Below are 21,344 nucleotides of genomic sequence, written 5' to 3' on the forward strand. Positions count from 1 at the left end.
TAAGTGTGGGCCGACCCTGGGCCAAGCCTTGGCACCCAGGGGACGGCTCCTGCCCGGGGCCCGTGCCCGTGACGGGCAAGGCGCCCCTCTGGGCCCTGCAGGAAAAGCAGTTCCCTTCTCTGGTCTCCTGCTCTCCCATCAGACTGTGTAACCAAATGGCTTTTCTCTCTCATCTGGAAAACGGGCTGGATCACTTTTTCTGTAAAGGCTGGGCGGTAAATACTTGACGCTTTATGGGCTCTTCTGTTGTGGTGGGAATGCAGCCAGACATGCACGCTTGCGACTGGCTGCTTAGCGGGTGAGCCTGCCCGAGGTTGGCAGGCCAGAGTGTAGTTCTTCCTGAGGGCAGAGCTGGCACCATCAGGAGCCTGCCGCCCCTGCCCCTTTGTAGGTGGAAAGAAATAAAAGCCCTCTGTGGAGGAGCCCTTTCCTGTTTGCTTTTGCCTAACGCCTCTTCAGGCCTTGGGACAGATGGTTTTGGTTTTGTTCCTTACCCCACCCCGCAATTCTAGGTTAGAAAAAACAAGCTCGTTTTCCAGTAATTCCCATGAGGACAGCTCTCTGAAGTTAGGTTGTCCCTGACTATGCTGACGAGCCCTCGTCAAACCAGCTAGTGGTTCTGAGTCCCCCAGCTCTGCAGCTGTACCCCACATGTTTCCAGAAGTTCGGCAGCGTCCCTGTGACGTGTGTCACTGTTGACAGACTCTGTGGTCCTGGTTCTTCCTAGCGCTGCCCTGCCTGACTGGGGAGTCATCCCTGTGATGTCCGGCCATTTTTCACGCAGCTAACCTGGCCAGCATTCCCACAACCATGGTGGGTATTGTGCCTGATATGGTGGCCACTCACCACATGTAGCCATTAAAATGTTAACACAGTTAAAAAATTCAGTTCCTCATTTTCGTGTCCATTTTTAAAGTGCTCAGTAGCTGCCTGCGGCTACCATATTGAACAGCACAGATAGAGAACACTTACATCATTCCAGAACATTCTATTGTGCTGGCCTAGGCTCAACAGATGCCAAGCCTCTCCATAGTAGATGTTTGGTTTTTATAATCATTGGTATTTGGTAGGGGAATAGGGGGGTGGGGGGGTGGTAGGAGGCAGGGGTGGCCGTGTATATTTACGCAGATATATAAATGATTCTATTCCACAGTGACCTGAATCCATTTTCTTTGGGATAAATCTCATCCTTGCTTTGAGCCCTCAAGATGGAAGGCAGCTGGCTTAGGGGAGACTGTCCTTCTTATAGAAGTTCTCCCGCCTAGTTGTATTTTGAGGAAGATCTGTGGGGAGGGAGTGCCTTGTATCTGCCCACCTGCTGTTTACCAGCTTCCGTATTTTCCACATTGGAAGTTGAGGTGATTCAGTGCAGGACTTGCTTTGTCCCTAGCCATGGTCAGAGAGCCAGGTCAAGAGTGACTAAGGGGGCAAAGGACACATGACAGTACTGATACAAGGGCAAGTTAACTGGACCTTTTTGTCATCTGAATAGTGACACATGGGGCACAAATTCTGTTTCCCTTAAATTACAAGTATTAAGTCGGTGTAAAAGTAATTGCAGTTTTTGCAATTTTTTAACCTTTTAAGCCGCAATTCCTTTTACGCCAGCCTATTACGTAAGGTAGGCTAGGGAGCAGCTGGTGGTGGTGCTCCCGACCTAAGAGTATCACTGAGTTTTCCATTCTTAATTTGAATATAGTCACTGAATTTGTATTTGGCTTGTAAAATTACTGCCTCCTTTATCCTTTAACTCTTTAGTTTAGGAAATGTCGTCTTTAAAGCCCAAGAGAAAATCTGGGAAACCTTAATTCTGTCAGCAATGAGAATGTTAACTTGGTGGGAAGATTTATGATGTGAAAAAGCCATAATAGATGACAACTAGAGGACATTTTAGCTTGGGCTCTAGGATTGAGGTGACAGAGGTGGCATCTGAGGCACATACTCCATTGCTCTGTTTTTGTAGCGACCCCCAGCCACTCGTGGCAGAGCAGACAGAGCCTGCTGTGCCCTTGGCTTCCTGATACTTCGCCGTATACTAATCCTCGAGGGCAGTGGCTCCTGCTGTTGGGACTTACGGAGCCCTTTTAGGACATGATGAGAGCCAGCAGGGGCAGGAAAGCACGGCCATGTGCCCCGCCTGACCTCGCGTGGGTCCTGGGCCCCAGGGACCCAGGGATCTCAGCCCCGGTGCAGAACCCCAGCCCCGGGAAGGGGAGCACCTCCACTCTGAGGTCTTCGTGCTTCTCGGTTCCAGTCAGTTCTGCCCCCAGAAGCCTGCGTGTTGTAAGAACAGCAGGTTAAATGTTGCATCAACACTGCGCATGTATATCTAGATGCCTTGGCCTCAAGGGCCTTTCAGGACAGGTCCTGACCAGGTCTCTTGAACACTTGGAGGCTGAGGAAAAGGCTAAGGCACGTAGAGGAAGGAGTCCTGCCAGGTGACCACCAGGAGGGGAGTTAGTGCCTGAGCCCTGAAGGTTCTCTCAACTCTGCACCTGCCAGTTGCTTAAAGATTGTGTTGTGTCCTCGTCCAGCTGCACCGACCGTTCTTAGACGCGAGGCAGGGTGAAGACTCTTCGACTCCTAGCAGCTTTACAGCTGACGCTCAGACAGGTGTCGCGGGGGTGGGTCTGACATTGCTGGCTCCTGGGGTACTCTGGAGTCTCCCACAGCCCAGGACACGGAGCAGGGCTTGGCTCTGCGGAACAGGCCCACCTCTCCCTGCTGGCACTTCCTCCGGGAGTTCCCGCAGCCAGGAAGCTGACGGGGCTGTTTGGAGCAGCTGTGTCAGGTATTAGTTCTTGGATGATCTTTCCATCCTGTTTCCCCTGCTCACCAGTCATCAGTCTGTGCTTGAGCCTTTTAGACCCAGGAACACTGGTTTTTCCAGCCATCTCTTTGCTTATTTCCAGGATTTTCTTGAATCATGGCCATGTTTTTCTTAGTTTTACTTTATCCACTTCAGTTTTCTTCCTAAAGGAGATTGTAGTGAATGGAGGGTAGGGAAAATGCCTCGTTCTCCCTCAGCTATCTGGGAAAGGCTGACGAGGGTTGTGTGCAACCAGTGGCTGTCCCTCTCCCACGGGAACTCCAGGACCCCTGGGCATTTGCAGGCTCCAGATCAGGGTCTGCCCACTTCCCAGGGGACCTTGTTAAAAAGCGTTTCCCGGCTTCCTGAGACGTGAGGAATCCAAATGGGCACTAAGACCTGTGCCTTACCTTCTCTCAGTAAGTACTCGAATCCGTAAGAGATAGGGACTGTTTCCTACTTTGGTCAGACATGGCATATCTCCCTCATGTTGAGGGGGCTTTTAGCTACTGCCTAGTTTCACCCCTTAATGGATCCTTCTAGAGGTACTAACTAATGTGGTGTCTGTTCACTGCCTGAGATGGTCAAGCAGAGAGGGCTCATGTGCCAGAGACACAGTGCCAGCTTCCAGGGCACCATACCTCCTCCTGCCGGTCTCCAGGCTAGTTTCTAGGCACTTCTCGGGCCTGTACCCTTTTTGGGAATTTGTTTCCTGCAGACTATATTCTGAAATTGCAGAAGAATGACTCCTAGGTTGACTATCTCTGCTTTTGTAAGATCTGAAAAGAGAGTGGCTAAGGAGTTAGAAATCTCTCTTGCTTGGGCTCAGCCTCTCTCCTTAGTGGTCCTGTGCCCAGCCCTGCCCCTTTGCAGCCATTCAGAGCACCATGGGTGGAAGCTGGAAGGGGGCTTGCCTGGTCCCGTTAGGGCCTCCAAAGCAGGAGGAACCTCTAGGAATCAGGTCACCGCACCCAGAGCCTCGGAAAGGTAAAGCAGGAGGTCCCCAGGAGTGACCGGTTGCCAAGTATATTCTCCAGAGTCCGCTCCGAGTTGTTAATTGATGTGTTTTCCTTTCTGGAAAGTTAATTAGCCTTCCTCAGGCACAAATGTATGCACATGCAGCTGCTTCCTTCCCCAACGCTTCCTGTAAGCCTAGTGTAGTGCCTAATCTGGTGTCTCCCTTTGCTTACCTTGCAGCCGACAGCGCGGACAGCTCTGATCTGGAAGATGACATCATCTTATCTCTGAATGAGTGAGGAGCCATCACCACATGGGAGATTCTTGGCAGGCGAGAAACTGAGTCAGATGCATTCAGAACACCTTCCCTCCCCTTCCTCCCAGGGCTGTGCATGGCCTGCGCTCAGAGGACTAGCTTAGAGTCTCACTGGGACCTGAGGGCCCTTCCCAACAAGAACCACCACAAAAAGACAACGGGTTAGGCCTCGTCTGCTTCCCCTTCTCCTAGGGGGGACATAGCTCTCCTCAAGGAAAAGAAACATGTCTCTGGGGTTATTTCACAATATATTTTCTTTGTATAATGTTCTTTACTTAAAGAACAAGAAATAGTTTTTTATAAAACTTAAAAAGAAAAAAAAAGCCAGGCATTTATAACCGAGGGTATGAACTTGTATCCACCAGGTCTTGTCCCTGCACTTCATTTTCTATGGAAGAAAATGACATCTAAAGAACAATAGAGAGGCATTTTTACATACGTATTTAAATGAAAAGGAAAATCGTGGTTTCTTAAATTGATAAGGATTAAGAATATTTTATTATAAATATAATATATGATTTTTAACCTGTTTTCGTTGCCTCATATGCTGTCAGGTTAATTTGCTTTCCTTTGTGCCAGAGCTTGTTCGCCGAGTAAATGCCTCGCCCCGCGCAGCTTCGTGGCCTGGGGCAGCGAGGTCGGAGCGGGTGGGTTCTGTGGAGTTCAGGGAACGTAGGATATGAGTTCACTCCCTCTATTTTTCTTTGTCATTCAGTTTTTAAAAAATCCTTTTTTTTCTTCTTTCTCCCCAATGTGGAAATTATAAATCAAAGGCCTTTTTCTTTAATGTAAAGTGTATTTATTTAAAAAAATACAAAATAAACTACCAGTCTGTCTTTGTTGATGGCCTCTCCCTGTCCTCTTTTACCAAAGTGGGATCTGTCCCTTTCTTTGCAGCTCTAGCCAGGCAGTAGAGAAGACGCCTTCCGACAGGCAGTCCGGACGGTGGTGAGGACTCTGCCCAAATAAAGCCCTCTGGGGAGCAGTGCTTAGCCCAGTGCCTGGCCCTGGCCTGCAGCCCCCCCGCGTCCCCCCCCCCCGGGACTGCCTGAGAGCCTGCCACAGGGGGCCGAGGGAGGCGTGCAGGGCAGTGGCCACTGTGGACACATCTCTCTGCCCCCCGACTTCTGAATCAAGAAGGCAGCTCTGGATTACAGGTTTGGGGGAGTTGGAAAGTTAGGGGTCTGGGGACATTTTGGGGGAATGAACTGGCAAAGCTAAGGAGTTAAAGCATGTGGCCATACCTGTACTGTAGCTGGGTGACAGGACGTTTCCTGAAAGGCAGTGTCATAGTGACTTGGTAGTTTAGGGGCAGCTGGGGCTTGGTCAGGCTAGTTCGCAGGTATTTCACAGGCCCCTAAAACTGGCTTGTGGTTAAACCACGCTAAGGCGCTCTCACTCTCACACCCACCCCACCCCCCTTCCCACCGTAAAGGGGAGGCCCTCGTCCCTTTCTGCCTGTGAGTGAGTTTGCCCAAGTAATAGCTTCTCGGTTTCTGTTATGTGGGTACTACATACAGCTAAAGACTTTCGTCCCTTACCTGAGACGAGAGGGGACACATTTGGTTGTGAAGTAAACAAGCAGACAAGGCAGCTAGAACTCACCAGGGGCTGGGCCAGCCCCGCTGGGCTCCGGAGCACCAGTTTGTCACACACTGCAGTGGCCTGTGCCCACAGGTGCCGCGCGGTCCTCTGGGAGCAGAGGTCTCAGCTCCTAAGTTGCTTCATGCCTCAGCTTACATGGGTTGCTAACACCTAACCAGTAGAATAGTTTGACTGCTGGTGCTGAATGGATTAGAAGAAAACGGGTTAAAAGTTAAATAGTAAAAGCACTATGTTCCAGTCATTAACTGAGCTGCTGTCTCCCCGAACTCTGCCAGGAGCTCTTGGGAACACCCCCAGGGCTCCCGGGTGGAGACAGGGCCTCCAGCAGGAAAGCAGAATTCTGGTTGACTTGACAACACACCCTTAGGGACGTGCCTGAGGCCAAGGGCACGTCAGCCTCTTATTCTGGGCTCCATCTCCCTGTCACTTAGGACACAGCACAGTCGCTGTGGGGCACGGACCCGAACCTCAGGTGGAGGCACTGGGGACCTGCAGTGACACCGTCTTCTGCCAGGGGCAGTGTCAGACCAGGGCAGACCACCTGACCTACCCTCCCTCTGCCGGCCAAGGCCTTTGAGAGAAAGTCACCGGCCCTGGGATGTCTTAGGACTCAGGAAGGAGGTGGTGGAGGAGAGGGTCCAAGGCAGAGGAAGGCCACGTAACAGGTTGTGGTTCTTCACCCAAATTCTAGTTCTCTGGGGGGCCAGAGAGCACTTACCCCTGAAGAGGGGTGGACAAGGCAAGGGTTAAGTGTCTTCTCCAAGCAGACTTTCTAGGTTTCTGTCTGGGAAAAGTGGGAGGCGTGGTGTTCGGAGTCCGAGCACCCGCTCAGTGAAGGCACCTTGAAGCCAGCGCTGGCCTGTGCCTGGCCCTTGTCCAGGAGCTGCAGGAAACCCTGTGGGGGGCCGTTAAGCCCCCCCTCCCTTGTCTGCTCCCCGACTTGCTCAGATACTTGGCGGCGTGGCCACAGCTCAAGTAAAACAGGCAAATAAACACGTTTCACACGCCTCTCCTCGTGTCACGTTTTGTTTCCCACATGCTGCTTCTCGTGAGCACCAGCTGCAGCCCAGCGCGCGGGCTCCCCAGGCACCTTCCCGTTTCTTTTCATCTCCAAGGTCTCGCGGACACTGGCCCGCACTGGCCTGGTGCAGAGGCACGTCTTCTCCCCGCTGCACTGCGCCCCCGCCCCACCCCACGCGTTCTCCACCCAGCCCCGCGGTGGCCTGCGCTGCCTTGAGCCCGCTCGGGTCGCGGACCAGACCTGCAAAGAGGGTGGCATGGCCAATGGCACTGGGAGTTGCTGGGCATTTGGGGGCTCCGTTCTCTCACTGGAGCTTCCGTTCGTGCTCAGCCCTGACTGACCCTTGTGGAACATCCAGACATCCAATGGTATTTGGGCTGCGTGCTGTGGTGACAAGTGCTGAATGACACTGGCTTCATTTGCCAGTGCTGGCCATACTAGCTGATCAGACACGACGGAAGTTCATGCTCCTTCAAGCTGTCTCCCTGCCAGCTCAAGGATGCCTCCCCACTCCTCCCTCCCGCAGCTCGCCTCCAATGGCTGAGCCCGCACCGCCCAGCACCTCACACTGGGACTCATTTCCTGCCTCCACCTTGTCAGTGTCAAGGCACGAGGCCGAGCTGCACTCACGTTGCACCTGGCAAAATTACGTCAGGGCATCTTCCTAACCTGCAGCATCACAAAAATTAAGACCAGGGGTTCAGTGTCCCCCCCACAGTTCTAGTGACTCAGGCCTACTCCACATTGACACATCAGCTCTGAACAACCAAAGGAAGAGCTGGAACTTCACAAACACCAGGTAAAGTTCAAGAATTAAGGAAAGCTACCTCCCACACTCCAGCATTTGGCCTCCAGAGTGTCCCTGGGAGGCGAAAAGGAGGCAGCCTGTGCGGATCCGTGGCACCAAGACCCCTTGGCATCAATATTGCACTGCTTCTCCCGTGACCACTAGACCATACTGCAGCTTTAGATTGGGCGCTTTGTCCAACAGCTGCAGCTCAAGCTGACGGACACATTGTTTAGGGCAGGGCAACAAAAACCCAGACAACTGCTGGCCACAGGCAGACCTTAGGCTCGTTCCCTTCCTTTGCATGGGCTCTGCTCAGGCTGGCATGGCAGGGGCCTGAGTGTGAACTGAAGGCCACCTGCCCTCAGCCAAGATAAAAACAAATGTGAATTCGGTCCTGACAGCCACCAGTGCAGCAGAGCTCAAGATGGGCCGGTGCCAGGGCATTTTGCGCATGCGGTGGGGAAGTCTTCCATCTTTGAGAAAAACTTGATTAAAACAGGATTAAAAATCCATCCTCTGACAAAGGCTTTACTGACAAACTTTCCATACAGTTAGTCAAAAAATAAAAAAATACAGAACACAGCAGACAGTATCTCGTACACTAGAAAACAACATGACAGGAGTCCCTTCTCATCGCTGTAAAAAAAAAAAAAAAAATCCCAAGAACCTAAGGACTTAGTTTTGGTGGGGACAGGACTTTGGTCCCCTCTCAAAGGAACCAAAACCACCCAGCAGAGAATTCAAACCAAGCGGGTAGGAGAGAGGCCGGGGACCAGCTTTTAAAAGAACAGCTTTTGTGACAGCAACGTGAAGCTGGAGGACGGGTTTGGGCTAGGCCGAGTCCCTTACGATCACTATCACCATGTGCTCTTCCTCGAGCTTGCCCAGTGTCCTCAGCGCCGACTGGAGGTATTGCTGGGAAAAGTCACAGGGCGGGAAGGCGTACAGCATGCCTGTGCTGTCTCTGCCCTTGGACCCACCCACTGGCAGGCTGATCACCCCCGCCGCCTGCTTCTGTTTCAAGTAGGAGACCAGGTTCCTGAGAAGCCGCCTCTGTAGGCCTGGCTCCACCGCGGGCATCCCCTCGGTGCCAGGCCCACTGGGGGTTGCCTGGGTGGCCAGCAGCACTGCGTAGCCATTGGGGCTCCCTTGCTTGATGCGTCGCGTGACCTCGTCGAGCTTGGGCTGGTCCAGTCGAAGGCGCTGGGCAATCTTCAGCTGAGTCAGCTTACTCCCAGAAGCGTGGTCCTTGAGGAGACCGCTGATGACCCCCTGGTCCCCCTCTAGGATGTGCATAGATGTCGGGAAGCAGCTGTTTTTCAACACTAGAAGCCCGTTCCAACCCAGCTGCAACGTCTGGGCATACTCGGAAAGATTCTTGAGCTTTTTGGTCTCGTGTTTTGGCTCTTCCAGAGGCTTGGGCTCAGCCTCAGCGGTTCGATGATTGCGCTCGCTCTCGCGTGTCTTCTTCCCGTGGGAAGAGTCTGCAGCCTCGTGGTGGTGGTGGCTCCGCTCCTCCGCCCCGTGTCTGCTGTTGCTGAGGGAGTTGCTGCTTGACTCCTTGGTCCCTTCACTGGAGTGATTTTCCTTGCGACTGCGCTCAGGGGTGCGGTCGGAGCCTCGATCGGCCAGCTGCCCACCACCCTTGGTCCTGCTCCGTTCCTCGTAAGGGGAGTGGGTTGTCCTCCCGCGGTCACTGGAAAGACTCCTCCGCTTCCGCCTCTCCTCCCAGGGCTTGGGCAGGCCCCGGTCCCCATCTCCTCCCCAGCGCTCCCCACTCCGGCTGCGCACTGAGCGGCTGTAGCCCTCCAGGCTGTTTCGGCGGTCAGAGCTTTTGCTGGGGCTGGCCCAGTCCCCTTCCAAAAAGGTCCGGTCTCGGTCTGAGTACAGGAGGTGTGGGGGGGTCCTATCCCGCACCCTCAGATCGGCATCCAGGTTTCGGTGCCGGGTATACCCATCTGGGAGCAGCTCGTAATGCACAGGGAGAGGGGAGGGCTGGTACTGCTGGGGATACCGAGTCTCCTCTGCTTTGGCAAAATCCACACGCAGCCTGCGGTCTGGACCACCCAAGGGAAAGCCCCTCATTTTAGCACAGGCGGCCTGCGCTGCGTCCAGGCTCTCGTACTGGATGTAGGCGAAGCTGTCTCCTTTCACATGATCAATGGTCCGAATGCTCCCAAAGCGGTCAAACTCCCGGGCCAGGGCGGCCAGCGAGGTGTTAGGCCCCAGGCCACCCACCCAGAGGCGGGTGGTGGGGTTGGCCTTGCCATAGCCGATCTTAATGGGGTTGCGGCCAATCACCCGCCCTGACATGGCCACCTTCGCCCTGTGGGCCATGTCTAGGTTCTGGAACTTGAGGAAGGCGTACGCACCGCCCTGGCCCCGGGCCGGTCTTTTGATGACCACCTCCTCAATGATGCCGTACTTTTCGAAGGCTCGTCGCAGCTCCACCTCCGACACGCTGTGGTCCAGGTTCCCGATGAAGAGGTTGCGCGTGGCCCGCTGGTCATCCTCGGGCATCAGGTCCTCCTCACACACGGCGGGGTAGCCATATGGGCGCCCCCGGTCGTCGTACAACCCGTAGTAGTCTAGGGCCCGCTCCCGAGATAGTCCCACGGCAGCGGCGGCCGCAGCATCCAGGGCAAAGGCTGCAGCAGCGTGGGCATGGCGGGCGCGGGGCTCCCGCAGTGGCGGGGCGGCGACAGGGGAAAGTGAGCGCTGCTTGTACTGGTAGCCACCGTGCAGCGGCAGGTAGCCAAGCGGGTCAGCAGGCGCAGGCGGCCCTGGGGGCGGCGTGGAGGCGGCGGCGCTGCTGCTGCTGCTTCGCCGGCTGCTCCCACCGCCGCCACCGCGCAGGTACACGGGCTCCACCTTGAGCGGGCGGTCGTAGAGCAGCAGCTGGCGGGCCAGGGCGTGCTGGCGGGCCTCGCGCGCGTCCTGTGGGTGCCGGAAGTTCACGTAGGCCACGCGGCCCAGCTCAGGCGTGTGCGACAGGCGCAGGCTGATCTCGCCGAAGCGCTTGAACTGGTGGAACAGCCGGTCCTCGAGGTGCTCTGCAGGCAGCGCGGGGCTCAGGCTGCTGATGAGCAGCGTCTTGTACTCGGGTGCTGCCGCCGACGAGCCGGGACCCGCGGGCTCGGCTCCGGGCGGCGGCGGAGGTGGTGGCAACGGAGACGCGCGGGGAGAAGCGCCTGAAGCGCCCGGGTCCCCCGAGGCCTTGCCGCCGCGTCCCCCGCCGCCGGCGCCCGAGCCCGAGGAGCGGCCGCTGCTCGCACGGTGATTCGCGTCCCCGGCGCCGCGGCCGTCGCGATGCCCACCCCCGCCGCCCCCGCTACCACGGGGTTTGTCGCGGGTCCGCGTTGGAACGGGGTGCTTGGCGCCGCCGGAGGCCTTGTGCGCCGCCCGCCGCCCGCCCGCCTCCGCCTCCCGTTCGCGCTCCCGCGGCCGCTTGGCTGACGATGACGAGCCCCGCCCGCTCGGGCTCGAGTCTCGCTCGCTTTGCCTCTTCATGGCGCCGGCGTGGCGGGCGGGCGGGCGGCCCTCCGGCCTCTCACAGCGGCGGCGGCGGCGGCGGCGGCGGAGGAGGCAGCGCCCCCGGCGCCGCCATCTTGGACAAAAGGACTCAGCGGCGGGGCGGGAGCGGAGCCCAGGGGCTGGGCGTCGCGTTATCAGGCTGCGCCCGCCGTGCCACGTGACCCAGCGGCGGGCGGGGCGAGAGCTGCGCTGGGCTTACGCCATCGGACTGCGCCGCCCCTTGCCACGTGACTCCGCGACAGGCAGGCGAGCGCGGCTGGGTTGAGCTCTGGCGCCACCGTGCGGCCAGCGTGGCTGACGCTCGGGGATACGCTGAGATCCGAGTCCTAGGGAGAGCCGGGCTGGCTCTCACCGCCTCAGGCCGTAGCATGTGGGCGCCGGGGTCCAGGGCCTTGCCTAGCGATCCCTTTACGTGGTATCACCCCAATTTCCGCCACGGCATCTCCTGACTGGGGTCCGGGATTAACAATCCCAAGGATAGGAGCAGGCTGCTCCCTAGGCCCCATCCATGACCCAAGGCCATCCTGGGGCATCCTCTAAGTTCAGGTTCACCGCAGCGGTCCCCCGAAAGGCCATGAGGGCCATGGCTATGCATGCAGAGGGCGACACCTCTTTAGGCCCAGGCACAGAAACCCGAGACAATGTAACAGTTTAGGGGCCGGGACTAGGCTACTTGGCACCAGACAGTGGGCTGCAAGGACAAGGGCCACTGTCTTGGTGCCAAGAGGCCAAAGCCAGTAGTTCCACGAATTGCCGCGCTTACCTCTCACTGGCCAGGGCCCTCCTATCCACCTCCCAGGACAGGAGCTCTTCTCGGGAGAAGTGAGGTGAGGAGAGGGGAGCTACGGAGAACCATACCCAACGTCAGCCACAGAAACCGTGGTGGGAGGAGCGCAGCAGCTTTCCCTCTCCCCCAAACAGGAAAGCAGCTCCTGAAAGCAGCTAAGGCAGGTGTCAGGGGAAAGGCCTTAGAAGAAACACCTGCAACACTGCATGACCTGAAATCTGCTTCCTTGCAGGAGTTCACCCATCGTAGATAACCATGGGGGGTCAGCCCTAGCATAGTAGTTGGGCTGTTTTCCCTCTTCCCGTTCGGTGTGGCCTGGTGGACATGGAAGCCACGAGAACGCAGACCTCGGGTGTTAAGCTGAGACAGCTCCATGTTCAGACTTCTGGCTCCAGCTGTAGATTTTCCTACCACCTTCCATGGGCTCAGGTGTTTTTTAGTTCTTAACAACCCACGTAATTCTCCCACAGGGAAGTCTTGGCCTGAGAGGTGGTTCAAGCATCTTGCTTCCCTCTGACGTGGTGCGCTGAGCACCAGTGGACTCCACAGCAGGCTGTAAGAAGGCCCCTTATGTAGGCAAACTGAGCTTAGGAGCTGCAGAGCAACTCCCTGGCACACTCTGCTTCTTAGCCCCTCCCTTCAGGTGGTCTCTGTGGCCCGAAGATCAGAATGCTTCCAGAGCCACAGCTCATGCCACCAACTGGGTTTCCCAGGCACCAACCCCAAAGAGCAACCTAAAAACCAGACTCAAGGACCCTTTGGTGACAAGACCTCAACTTTCGACTTATCTTGGGGAAACAAAGACAAAAGGCAGCCTCTCACCAGCTCTTTGTACAAACCAACTCCTGCCAGTCTTGGCAAAACCCCAGTTAGGCATCAGAGGCTTGGGGCTGACACTAGATCACAAACTCAGATGAGCAAGTAGATGGCCAGATGTGGACAGTATTTGGTGGTGTAGCCAGGTCAAGAGCATCTCTAGAAAAGTGACAGTACCGAATATACCCTGAGTCCTGCTCATACTGAGCCCGGATGTAAGCACCTCCCTTGTACATCAGACTCAGTCCCATGGCTCGCAGGAGCTGTGCAGCCTCCAGCCCGTCATGTGGGTAGGAGGGTCACTGCAGGCTGGGGGATCAAGCCCAACCTCCTCCGGGGCTCCCAGCCAGCCCTGTGCAACGCACGTACCTCAGGCTGTGTCCCACCCTGGTATCTCCAGCACTGGTTGTTGAGGGACAAAACAAATGTGAATGTAACTGTAAACTTTGTAAACTGGAACGCATAAAGTGGTGGGCATCTTCATTAGGGGTAAAACCCTATTTCAGTATTCACTTTAATTCTTCAAAGACAGCTAGAAATTTTCTTCCTTTAATAAAAAAATCCCAGACACACTTTGAAGTCCTAGAGGAAATCAGCAACAGAAGGAAGTGAATCCCTGCACGGGGGCGCTGGAGAGCCAGCATCACCAGGAAAGCTCCAGGCTTCACACCTGACATTGTCAGGAGCCCGCCTAAAAAATAAATTACAAAACGCCGATTGGGAAAGACACAGCTGAACTGTTTTTTTTTCCCCTCAGGGGCAGCAGGGAACGGGTGACTACAAGTCAGTCCGTGAACTGGCTGCCTTGGGGGCATATTTCGGCATCAGTTCATTGATCTTCCGGATATAGTCAGACTTCTCTGCACAGCCTTTGCACGTCTCCCCCCAGTCATCCAGGATCTTCTTCAGCTCTTTAACTCGGAGCTTCTTCAGGTCCACTGTGCTCAGGTCGATCTGCTTGTCTGGAGGAGAGAGCAGGAGAGGAACCAGCTGGGTGGGGATGGCCAGACTCCCCAGTCCTGGGCTGGCTCACCCTGCACAGCCAAGCTGCCCCTTACACAGCCCTACTGTTAGCAGGGGGAGACAGTGCCCAGACACATACAGATGTGGGTGCCCACTGTCCCCAGCAGGGGGAACTGCCCGCATCTCAGGCTGGCAGTGTCCACCACAGACGTGCAGTGTTGCCAGGGACGGAGCTGGAGGGCACATGGTCCTTACAGGAGGAACTTCACAGGACGAACTGGTTCCCACTCCCCCAGGTGCCTTACATAGTCAGGTGGAGGTCATGTCACTGAGAATGACAGCTCCAGGGTGCCAGCGCAGATAGACTCATCAGCCCCAATGTCCCACACAGGCGCTGGTCAGGCCCTTGAGCCAGCTTATTCTCCACGACTACTTGTAACCCCAGAGACCTCGAGCCAACTACCTCTCCTAGGGTCTCTCAGGAGACTAGGTATCCTTGACACCAGTGGGTGAACACAGGCCCTCACGTCACAGTAACATGTTGGCGCAGTTGACATTTTATAGACGAGGACCATTCCTGGCCCTGGAATTTCCCCACCAGAGACCTACTCAGCAGGAGGGACGCCACAGTGCCCCCAACTCCTGGGCTGGCCCATTTGGACACAATACTTCTTTTCCTAGTAACAGCCGCTGGCCTTCAGAGCTTGCAGCCAGGACAAGCCTATTAAATCCAAGGGATGTCAGACCACATCCCTCCTCTGCCCTAAAACCAACGTTCCCAACTTCACCGCGGCTAACAGACCTTCACCAACCTGTAAGGCCCACCCGCCACGCCACTGGCTACCTTCGCACTACCTATTCCCTCTTCCATTAGCCGCCCCTTTGGCTTAATGCCCCACCTCCTTTGAAGTTTGCTCAAATGTCACCTCTTCAGTGAAACCTATTCTGACCTCCACCCACCATGATGCCAGACGCGCACCCCGCACCCCCGCTGTTAGCACCTCCTACCACACACAGCTATACAACTCCCTCACCACACGCTCTAGTTCATCACCCAGCTAGAAAGTAGAGTCCTCAATGCCTGAGCTCAGAGGGTCCCGTGTTTGTGAAACGAAGCCCGGCCACACTCACCGTACTTCAGCTCACAGATCTGGCTGTCCTTCTTCTTGAGCTTCTCACAGACCTTCTCCACAGGGAGGTGGTGGGCCAGGGGCTTCGACACCTCATTGATGATCTTGGTGGCTGCGTCATCTGTGGCCCCAATGTAGTAGCACTGCAGCAAGAAAGGACACTGGTCTTCAGGAGATGCCACTCGAGAGCTGTCTCCTCCCAAACATACTGACATCTCCAAACATCTTCTATCTCTGCCAGGCCCTCATTTTCCCAGGCCCCGGCTACAATCAGTGTAAACCCCAGGCTCTTAATACATGCTGGGTCCCAGAGCTGACAGCCATAACATGAATTTAATAGTCACCAAGGTTCAAACCTTTAAATAGAGAAAACAGACAAACCAGCCTGCCAGGAAATTCTAGCTACAAAAGCCATCGTCTCCTAGGGCTCTTGTCCTGAATTCGGCCCTGGCCTACCCTGTGCACACTTTGTTTTCCTCTGTCCTCACACAGGCCACGCTTGTTCTGGCCTCTGGGCACCCACGCTGGCTGTTCCCTCTGCCAGGGATGCTCTTCCCCCACCACAAGGATGACCATTCATTCCTCAGAGTCCTGACTACTCTATACCTGGCCTCTCTACCCTATCATCCTGGTCCATTTTCTTCATGACACTCACTCCTCTGCGTCATCTGTCTGATTGTCACTTCTCTCCCCTGATACTCTCAGTGCCCAGCACAGAGTAGGTGCTTAATCAACACCAACAGGTTAAAAAAATATCTACTCCAGAGAAAGCACTTCAGTCCCGCATCAGTTCACGGACAGAACTAATTCAGGTCTCTTGAACACACGGGTGGGCAGGGCCTTTCCTCCAGAACGGGGCCAGCTGGGGAGGGTCACAAGCTACTCACCAACCGATTCTCTTTGCCTCTTGCTTCGCGGCAGAACTTTACCAGTTCTTTTTCAATAGAGGATGGTGAGAATGTGACATCTCTGTCTTTGAGATCCTGGTAAAATCTTCCCAGAAAAGAAACACAAACTGGAAAAGAAAAGGGAGATGCTCAGTAATCACCCAGTTGCACCTCAACACACCAGGAGGGAACTCCGGGAGCAATTTTAATAGCAGACACGGAGAGAGGTGAGTCTCCATCACCGGTTTTTCTCGGGTACCCATGGTTGACCACCCAGTTCCTTGGTACACCCAGGGCATGCGTCACCCAATGCCCACAAAGGGCTCCTCCCTGCCTCTTCCATAAAGTTTAAGCCGAGGCTGAACGTGTCCTTGAGATGGGCTTGTGACCTCATAAATGGGCACACTGGCGGCCGAAAAGAAAAACGATCCAAAGGCTGTTCATTTCCAAATACAACCCCGAACCCCGACGTGCGGCTTCGCAAGCCCACCAGACCGGGTCCGGTGCCCACGGCCGCCCTCAGGACTTCCAAACGAGCGCTCCCGAGATCCTCTGCCCGGTGATGAAGGTCAAAAACTACGGCGTTAGCTCAGTTTCGGGCCAAGTTTTCAGCACGACCGAGTCCTAACTTTTTCTCGTCGTCGGACCAATGTTTCGTAGGCCCAGGGGATGTTTTCTAGGCCGGGCGTCTGCCTTTCCTTGGGCGGAACCCGCTGGGACCCGCCGCCGCCCCCACCCATTCCAGTCCCTGCCCCTCGGGGGTTTGGTTGCGTTCAGCGCGGCGCCAACCCGCCGCACCTTCGCAGTCGCCCGGCCGCAGCGCCCGGCTGCCCGGCAGCACGCTCAGAGCCAGCGCCACCGCCAGCCCGCGCGTGGCCCACATCCTCCTCCTCCACCGCCGCCGCCGCCACCGCCCGACTGAACAGCGCCCGCCGCGCTGCGCTGCCTCCCAGGGCCCGGCCGTGCTCCGTAGCTCCCCATTGGCGGGTGGCCCTCACGCCCTCCCACACGCTACGCTCCCATTGGTCCACGCGTGCCGGAGCCCAGACGGGCGGCTCCACGCTACCCTTCCCCATTGGCTGGTGGCGTCTCCCGCCCTCGGCCCTAGACAGTTGTCGGCCGCTGATTGAAGCAGGGCCGGCTGCAGGAAGCGGCGGCGGCGGCGGCGGAAGCGGTTCGGTCGCCATCTTGGGTTGGGGCAGCGGCTATGTCGGAGTCGGGAGGCTGTAGTGGGATCCGCTGAACTGTTCTGGGCCCCACGCCCGCCGGGAAAACCCCGTGGACCTCCCCGCCCAGGGCCCCGACGAGGGGCGCAGGTCAGGAGCTTCTGGGTCAGCCGCGACCCAACAGGGCAGGCAGGGTGCGCGGCCGGCCGCCGGCAAGGCTCGGAAGAGGTTTCTTTTTCCTTTTTTTTTTTAAAACGATCACGTGGGTCGTGGAACCTGCCTGTGCCGAGCGTCTGCGGCGGCTTCGGCGCTTACGAGGCTTGCTGACTGACGGAATTTCCTCAGGCCGGGCACCCAGCGCTTGAGCCCCGGGCGACCTGAGTCCGCCGTGTGGACCTGTCCTAGGAAGGGCTCACCTCCGGCTGGCCGTCCGGCCACCTGCTTAGGGGTCAGAAGCATGCCGCCTGGCAGTGGGGACGGAAGGGGTTTAGGTTTGTGTCCACTCCCGGAGGAGTTCCCCGTTTCCTCACAAGTTCCGGAAGCCCGGCCGAGGAGGCTGGCTTGCCGCCGCCTCCTGCGTCCCAGCGGAGCGCCCAGGCCCCTGGCTGCCCAGGGCGCCCCGAGTAAGGTCCCAGGACGTTGGGAAGGTTGGCTCTGCCCAGTGCAGATAGGACATTTCTACGGGGCTAAAGGGGCTTGGAGCCCAGCGACAAGCGTTGCAGAGGGGATCTTGTGCTGCCCCCATTCAGTGAATTCAGTGGGTCAAGTATCAGGTATTCATCTTTAATTCACATCACAGCAATCAAGGGAGTCGGGAAAGGGGGAAAATCAAATGGCAGATATTTACATCTAAAATTCACATTACTTGTTGGATTTAGAACATGCTACCACAATATATACAGTAAAATACCTCTTGGGACACGACTAGTACAAATTTTTTTTTCTTTTAACTTTGCTTTCTGGTACAGGTAAGATCATTTTTAAACCACTTGTTTTTTGTTTGTTTGTTTTTTAAACATAAATACACAAAAGAAATAGAAGTTATTTTAAATAAGCACAGAATGCCAGAGGTTAAAAACACATTTATAGGGCTGAATACCAATTGGACATCACGCTCTATACATTTTTTGCTCAAATTCCTGTACAAATACACAGCATTCAAATAGGTATTTACAAATAAGCTTGAAAGAATGAAAATCAGTTATTTCACAATCTTTTCAGAGGATTCTCATGTCTGGCCTCCCACTTCCCCTCAGACTGGCTGATTCTCCAATAAAGGGATTTGGAATCTGTTCTTTTCACCCCGTAGGGAAAATAGAGAGCAAAAACCACCTGGCTCACCTTGCATAAAGGAAGGCCAAGTGAAGCCACCCTACCTTCCTGACCCTCCTGTGCCACCAGGAGAGAAGGTAGATGTTCTTATGTGATGACTGCCTTGTCCAGGGATTGAGGTTCAGAAGTGCCCTAAAATCTGCAGATCCTCTCCTACCTAAGAATCAAATCCAAACTAGCCCCGACCCTTCTAACACTTGTGAACACCAGTGGTCCAGGCCTGCCCTCCGAGATCGGGGCTGCCATGACTGACCACTCTGCCCGGAGTCGTGCTTCCAGTAGCCGAAAGGACCCACACTGGTGATAAATACCTCCAGATGCCTGAAGGTAATGTCCTCTATCGTTCCTAATGGGTTACTTGCTGGCATTCCTGTTAAACAGCTGGTGTTTGTTTACAAAAGAAACACACCCTGACCATGGTCTTGTCCGGAAAGAGGGCTATGGGGAAAGGATGGGGGCTTGGGCTCAGGGCCCGACCACAGAGGTCAGACAGGCCAGCAGAAGAGTCGGGAAGAACACACCTGCTCAAGGAAGAGAAGGCAGCCTTGTCACCACCAAAGTGGTGACCTCAAGCAAAAGAAAGAAAAAGTCTATAGACTTTTTGTTTTTTAAAGTAACTTAGAAGCACCCTGGTAAAATACCATTACCTCCCCACCCTGTCCCCCCAAATAATAAACCAAGAGGAAAATCAGTGCCCTGACCTGAAAGTTTCCTAAAAAGCTTCCACTGCGCACTGCCCAACAGACTGGGGAGGCTGGAGAAACTGCCCTCCTGCCTGCCCTGAACCCTGAGTGGTGGTCCCCATGGCCCGGGGCAGGGGCCCAGCACTTGGCCACTGGGAAGAGGATAATTCTACCTGTGTGGCTCTCTGCTTCCAAAAGAGAAGCTCCTTCCCACCCTGCTTACCCAGGAGCTCGCTGAACCTGACTGTGAGTCCTCAGGGCTTGGAAGCCTGGCTGGGCAGCCAACCCCACTGCTCAGAGGTAGTGCTGAAAATCCCTGATTCAGGAGCTGGATGACAGGCATTCTGGCCACTTCTGAAACCTCAGGATTTCCGGACCCTGCCACACACATCAGTCTCACTCCTATACCAGCTCGTCTCGCAACACGTAGGCTCCTGGGTCCTGGGGAGGAAGGTGGGTAGTCCCTCTGGTTCCACACGCCCACTCAAGCCCCAGAGGGTGGGAGATAACCTCTGCAGATCCATTCGCCAAGGGGCTCCTGTAGGGCATGACGTGTATCTAGAGTGGAAGGGAGCAAATGGGCAGAAATAAAAGCGATGGAGGGAAAAATCCAAGACAGAGCTGGAGGGCAGGACTGGTGGGTGGAAGCCTGGCAGTGTGCCCCGGGCATGCAGTTAGGCCAGGTCACATGCCTGAGCTGGCAGGTTAGCCCAGCCAGCCCCTCAGTTGCATACTCCTGGATGAAAGGAGGCAGGAGGGCGGGCATTTGTGCAAAACGGCTTAGAGCCCCCTGTCCACCCGTGACATGTAGTCCACGTGGTCCACACAATCCCTGAATACGACCATAAGCTCTTCTGTCCACACTGCAAAAGAAGAGGTCCCTAGTGCAATTTCCATTCTTCTGTGCATCTCTACCCTGGAGGGAGGGCCTGGGCTCCTACCCCAGACCCTGTAAAGCTGCAAAGCGATTCGGTCTGTGCAATATCCATATAGCTCCACGTGGTCTGGAACTGAGGAAGAAAGCATCTACTGCACAAAGGGAAGAAAGGAAAACTCAAAGAAATGGAAACGTAGAAATAAAATAAAAAGAGAAGCCACAACCCTCATGCTGCTGCAGCCTCTGTACATGGCAACACACACGTTCACGGCAGTAGAACGTAGACTCGGGTGGTTCTCTCCTGAGTGCCAGGCCTCTCTGGCTCCCTGGGGGAGACCTGCTTTGTAGACCTGGAAGGGTTGGGCCGGCTGCTTACTGAGGGCGGCGTCCCAGCCGCCTCCCTGCCCCTCACTGCTCCCCTCGGCCGTGCTCCCAGGCCATGCGGGCCTGCTCTTCCTTGATGCTCCCAGGAGGCAGTGAGGACTTGCGGTGCAGGCCCCGAGGCCTGTCAGCCTCCTCACGCAGCAGCACACCCTCGTCGTGCTCCAGGGCTGGCAGGCGGGGGTGGTAGGGCTTGGGTGGCAGCGCAGGCGGGTCCATGGGGTCCTGAGGGATGACACATCCTGGGGCTGAGTGACTTCGGCATGGCTGGGCCTTGATGGAGTCCAGGACGGCCGACTCGGAGAGGCTGTAGTGGACGGGGAGGTAGGGTGGCTCAAGGTCGTCATCAGCATTCCAGGCCTGGCTCGGCATGGAGTCCATGGTGTCGGTTCGAGGTGGGGCTTCTGAGGAGTGCCCAAAGTTACTCTCGCTTAGGGAGGACACACCGCTGCTGGCACTGCCGGACAGCGTAGAGTTGCTGCCGTCCAAGCCTGACTGGGGGCTGGTGGGGGAGGCCGGGATAGGGTGCAGAGGAGACTGAAAAAGAAAGGGTGGACATGTTAGAATCCCTCTCCCCAGACAGGCTGGTGGCCACCGTGTGATGAGAAGACCAAGCTGCTTATTAATGAACTCTAGCAACCCTCAGCAGGAGTTTTGTTTCTTCAGCAGCAGGCCCCATTCTCTCTGGCCTCAACAAGCCCAGGGAACCCCAGAATCACCTGCATTTGTGGGCCAAAACATGGCCCTGCCCTGGCTGCTGGGCTTGCGTCCCCTGAAGCCAGGTCCCACACTGCTGGCTGTGGGCTGGGCTATGACAAAAGGGCTGGGTCATCAGGCCAGTTGGGAAGGGCAGAAAGAACCTTGGGTGGCCATGGCCCAGATGAGTGCCTTCTGCTGCTAAAATCTGTGGTCAGTCTTTTCCAATTTGCAGGAAAATGAATGAGTTTTTCTGGAGCGCTTTGGTGCCTGATGCTTCTTGCTTTGACTCGACTCTAGGTCACAATACTCTGCGATCTACCACAGGACTGTGTCTTTACCTCCTGACCAGTGGCGTGCTCATACTCAAGGTGTGGCCAGAATCCCAGCATCCCCTGCTCGTGCTTGCTGCCCACACTCTGTCCAGGACCCTCTGCCCCTGCCCCCACTGCTCTGGGTGCAGGACACCCTGGCCAGGCTGGGCTCTCCGGACAGAGGGGCAGGGGAGGGCTCGGGTTTATTCTGTGGGCCCAGGGGCTGTAGGCCAGGTGAGATGGCTCATCCCACAGCCTGCTGGGCTGTGGCTTCAGTACA

General features: G+C 56.0%; 4 protein-coding genes and 1 long non-coding RNA gene across 12 annotated transcripts in view; 1 reads left to right on the forward strand and 4 right to left on the reverse strand.

Annotated features, from left to right (window-relative positions):
- Nucleotides 1-5,795, forward strand: part of DCAF1 (DDB1 and CUL4 associated factor 1) — a 75,212-nt gene extending 69,417 nt beyond the window's left edge. The window contains exon 25 of one of the 2 annotated variants that reach the window (XM_033133141.1): nt 4,007-5,795. In XM_033133141.1, the coding sequence (XP_032989032.1) occupies nt 4,007-4,065 (59 nt within the window). In that variant the 3' untranslated portion in view covers nt 4,066-5,795. The remainder of the gene's footprint in view (nt 1-4,006) is intronic. The other variant, XM_033133142.1, reaches the window with a different exon arrangement.
- On the reverse strand, nt 9-7,934 carry LOC117037265 (uncharacterized). Of its 2 annotated transcripts, none has more exons than XR_004425481.1 (3): nt 7,536-7,934; nt 4,000-5,867; nt 9-2,973 (listed from the first exon to the last, which is right to left on the reverse strand). It is a non-coding gene; the product is annotated as an uncharacterized LOC117037265 (long non-coding RNA). The 2 variants fall into 2 exon arrangements; XR_004425482.1 differs by lacking the exon at nt 7,536-7,934 and having other exon boundaries at nt 4,000-4,736; nt 5,688-5,824.
- A 65-nt stretch (nt 7,935-7,999) lies between these two features.
- Nucleotides 8,000-11,140, reverse strand: RBM15B (RNA binding motif protein 15B). The gene has a single exon (XM_033133143.1). The coding sequence runs from the start codon at nt 11,006-11,008 to the stop codon at nt 8,330-8,332; it is 2,679 nt and encodes an 892-aa protein (XP_032989034.1). The 5' UTR covers nt 11,009-11,140; the 3' UTR covers nt 8,000-8,329.
- Nucleotides 11,141-13,162: 2,022 nt separating this feature from the next.
- MANF (mesencephalic astrocyte derived neurotrophic factor) lies at nt 13,163-16,565 on the reverse strand. Its single transcript, XM_033131503.1, has 4 exons — nt 16,414-16,565; nt 15,616-15,743; nt 14,730-14,871; nt 13,163-13,597 (listed from the first exon to the last, which is right to left on the reverse strand). Exons 1-4 carry the CDS (start codon nt 16,496-16,498, stop codon nt 13,413-13,415), a joined length of 540 nt encoding a protein of 179 aa, XP_032987394.1. The 5' UTR covers nt 16,499-16,565; the 3' UTR covers nt 13,163-13,412.
- A 398-nt stretch (nt 16,566-16,963) lies between these two features.
- The window catches only part of DOCK3 (dedicator of cytokinesis 3), a 306,392-nt gene continuing 302,011 nt past the window's right edge, over nt 16,964-21,344 (reverse strand). For 2 of the 6 annotated variants that reach the window (XM_033131981.1, XM_033131979.1), the window contains exon 54: nt 16,964-20,591. In XM_033131981.1, coding sequence (XP_032987872.1) covers nt 20,082-20,591 — 510 coding nt within the window. In that variant the 3' untranslated portion in view covers nt 16,964-20,081. The remainder of the gene's footprint in view (nt 20,592-21,344) is intronic. The other 4 variants (XM_033131980.1, XM_033131978.1, XM_033131983.1 and 1 more) reach the window with 3 other exon arrangements.

The sequence above is a fragment of the Rhinolophus ferrumequinum genome, chromosome 17 (assembly GCF_004115265.2).
Source record: "Rhinolophus ferrumequinum isolate MPI-CBG mRhiFer1 chromosome 17, mRhiFer1_v1.p, whole genome shotgun sequence".
Lineage (NCBI taxonomy): Eukaryota > Metazoa > Chordata > Mammalia > Chiroptera > Rhinolophidae > Rhinolophus > Rhinolophus ferrumequinum.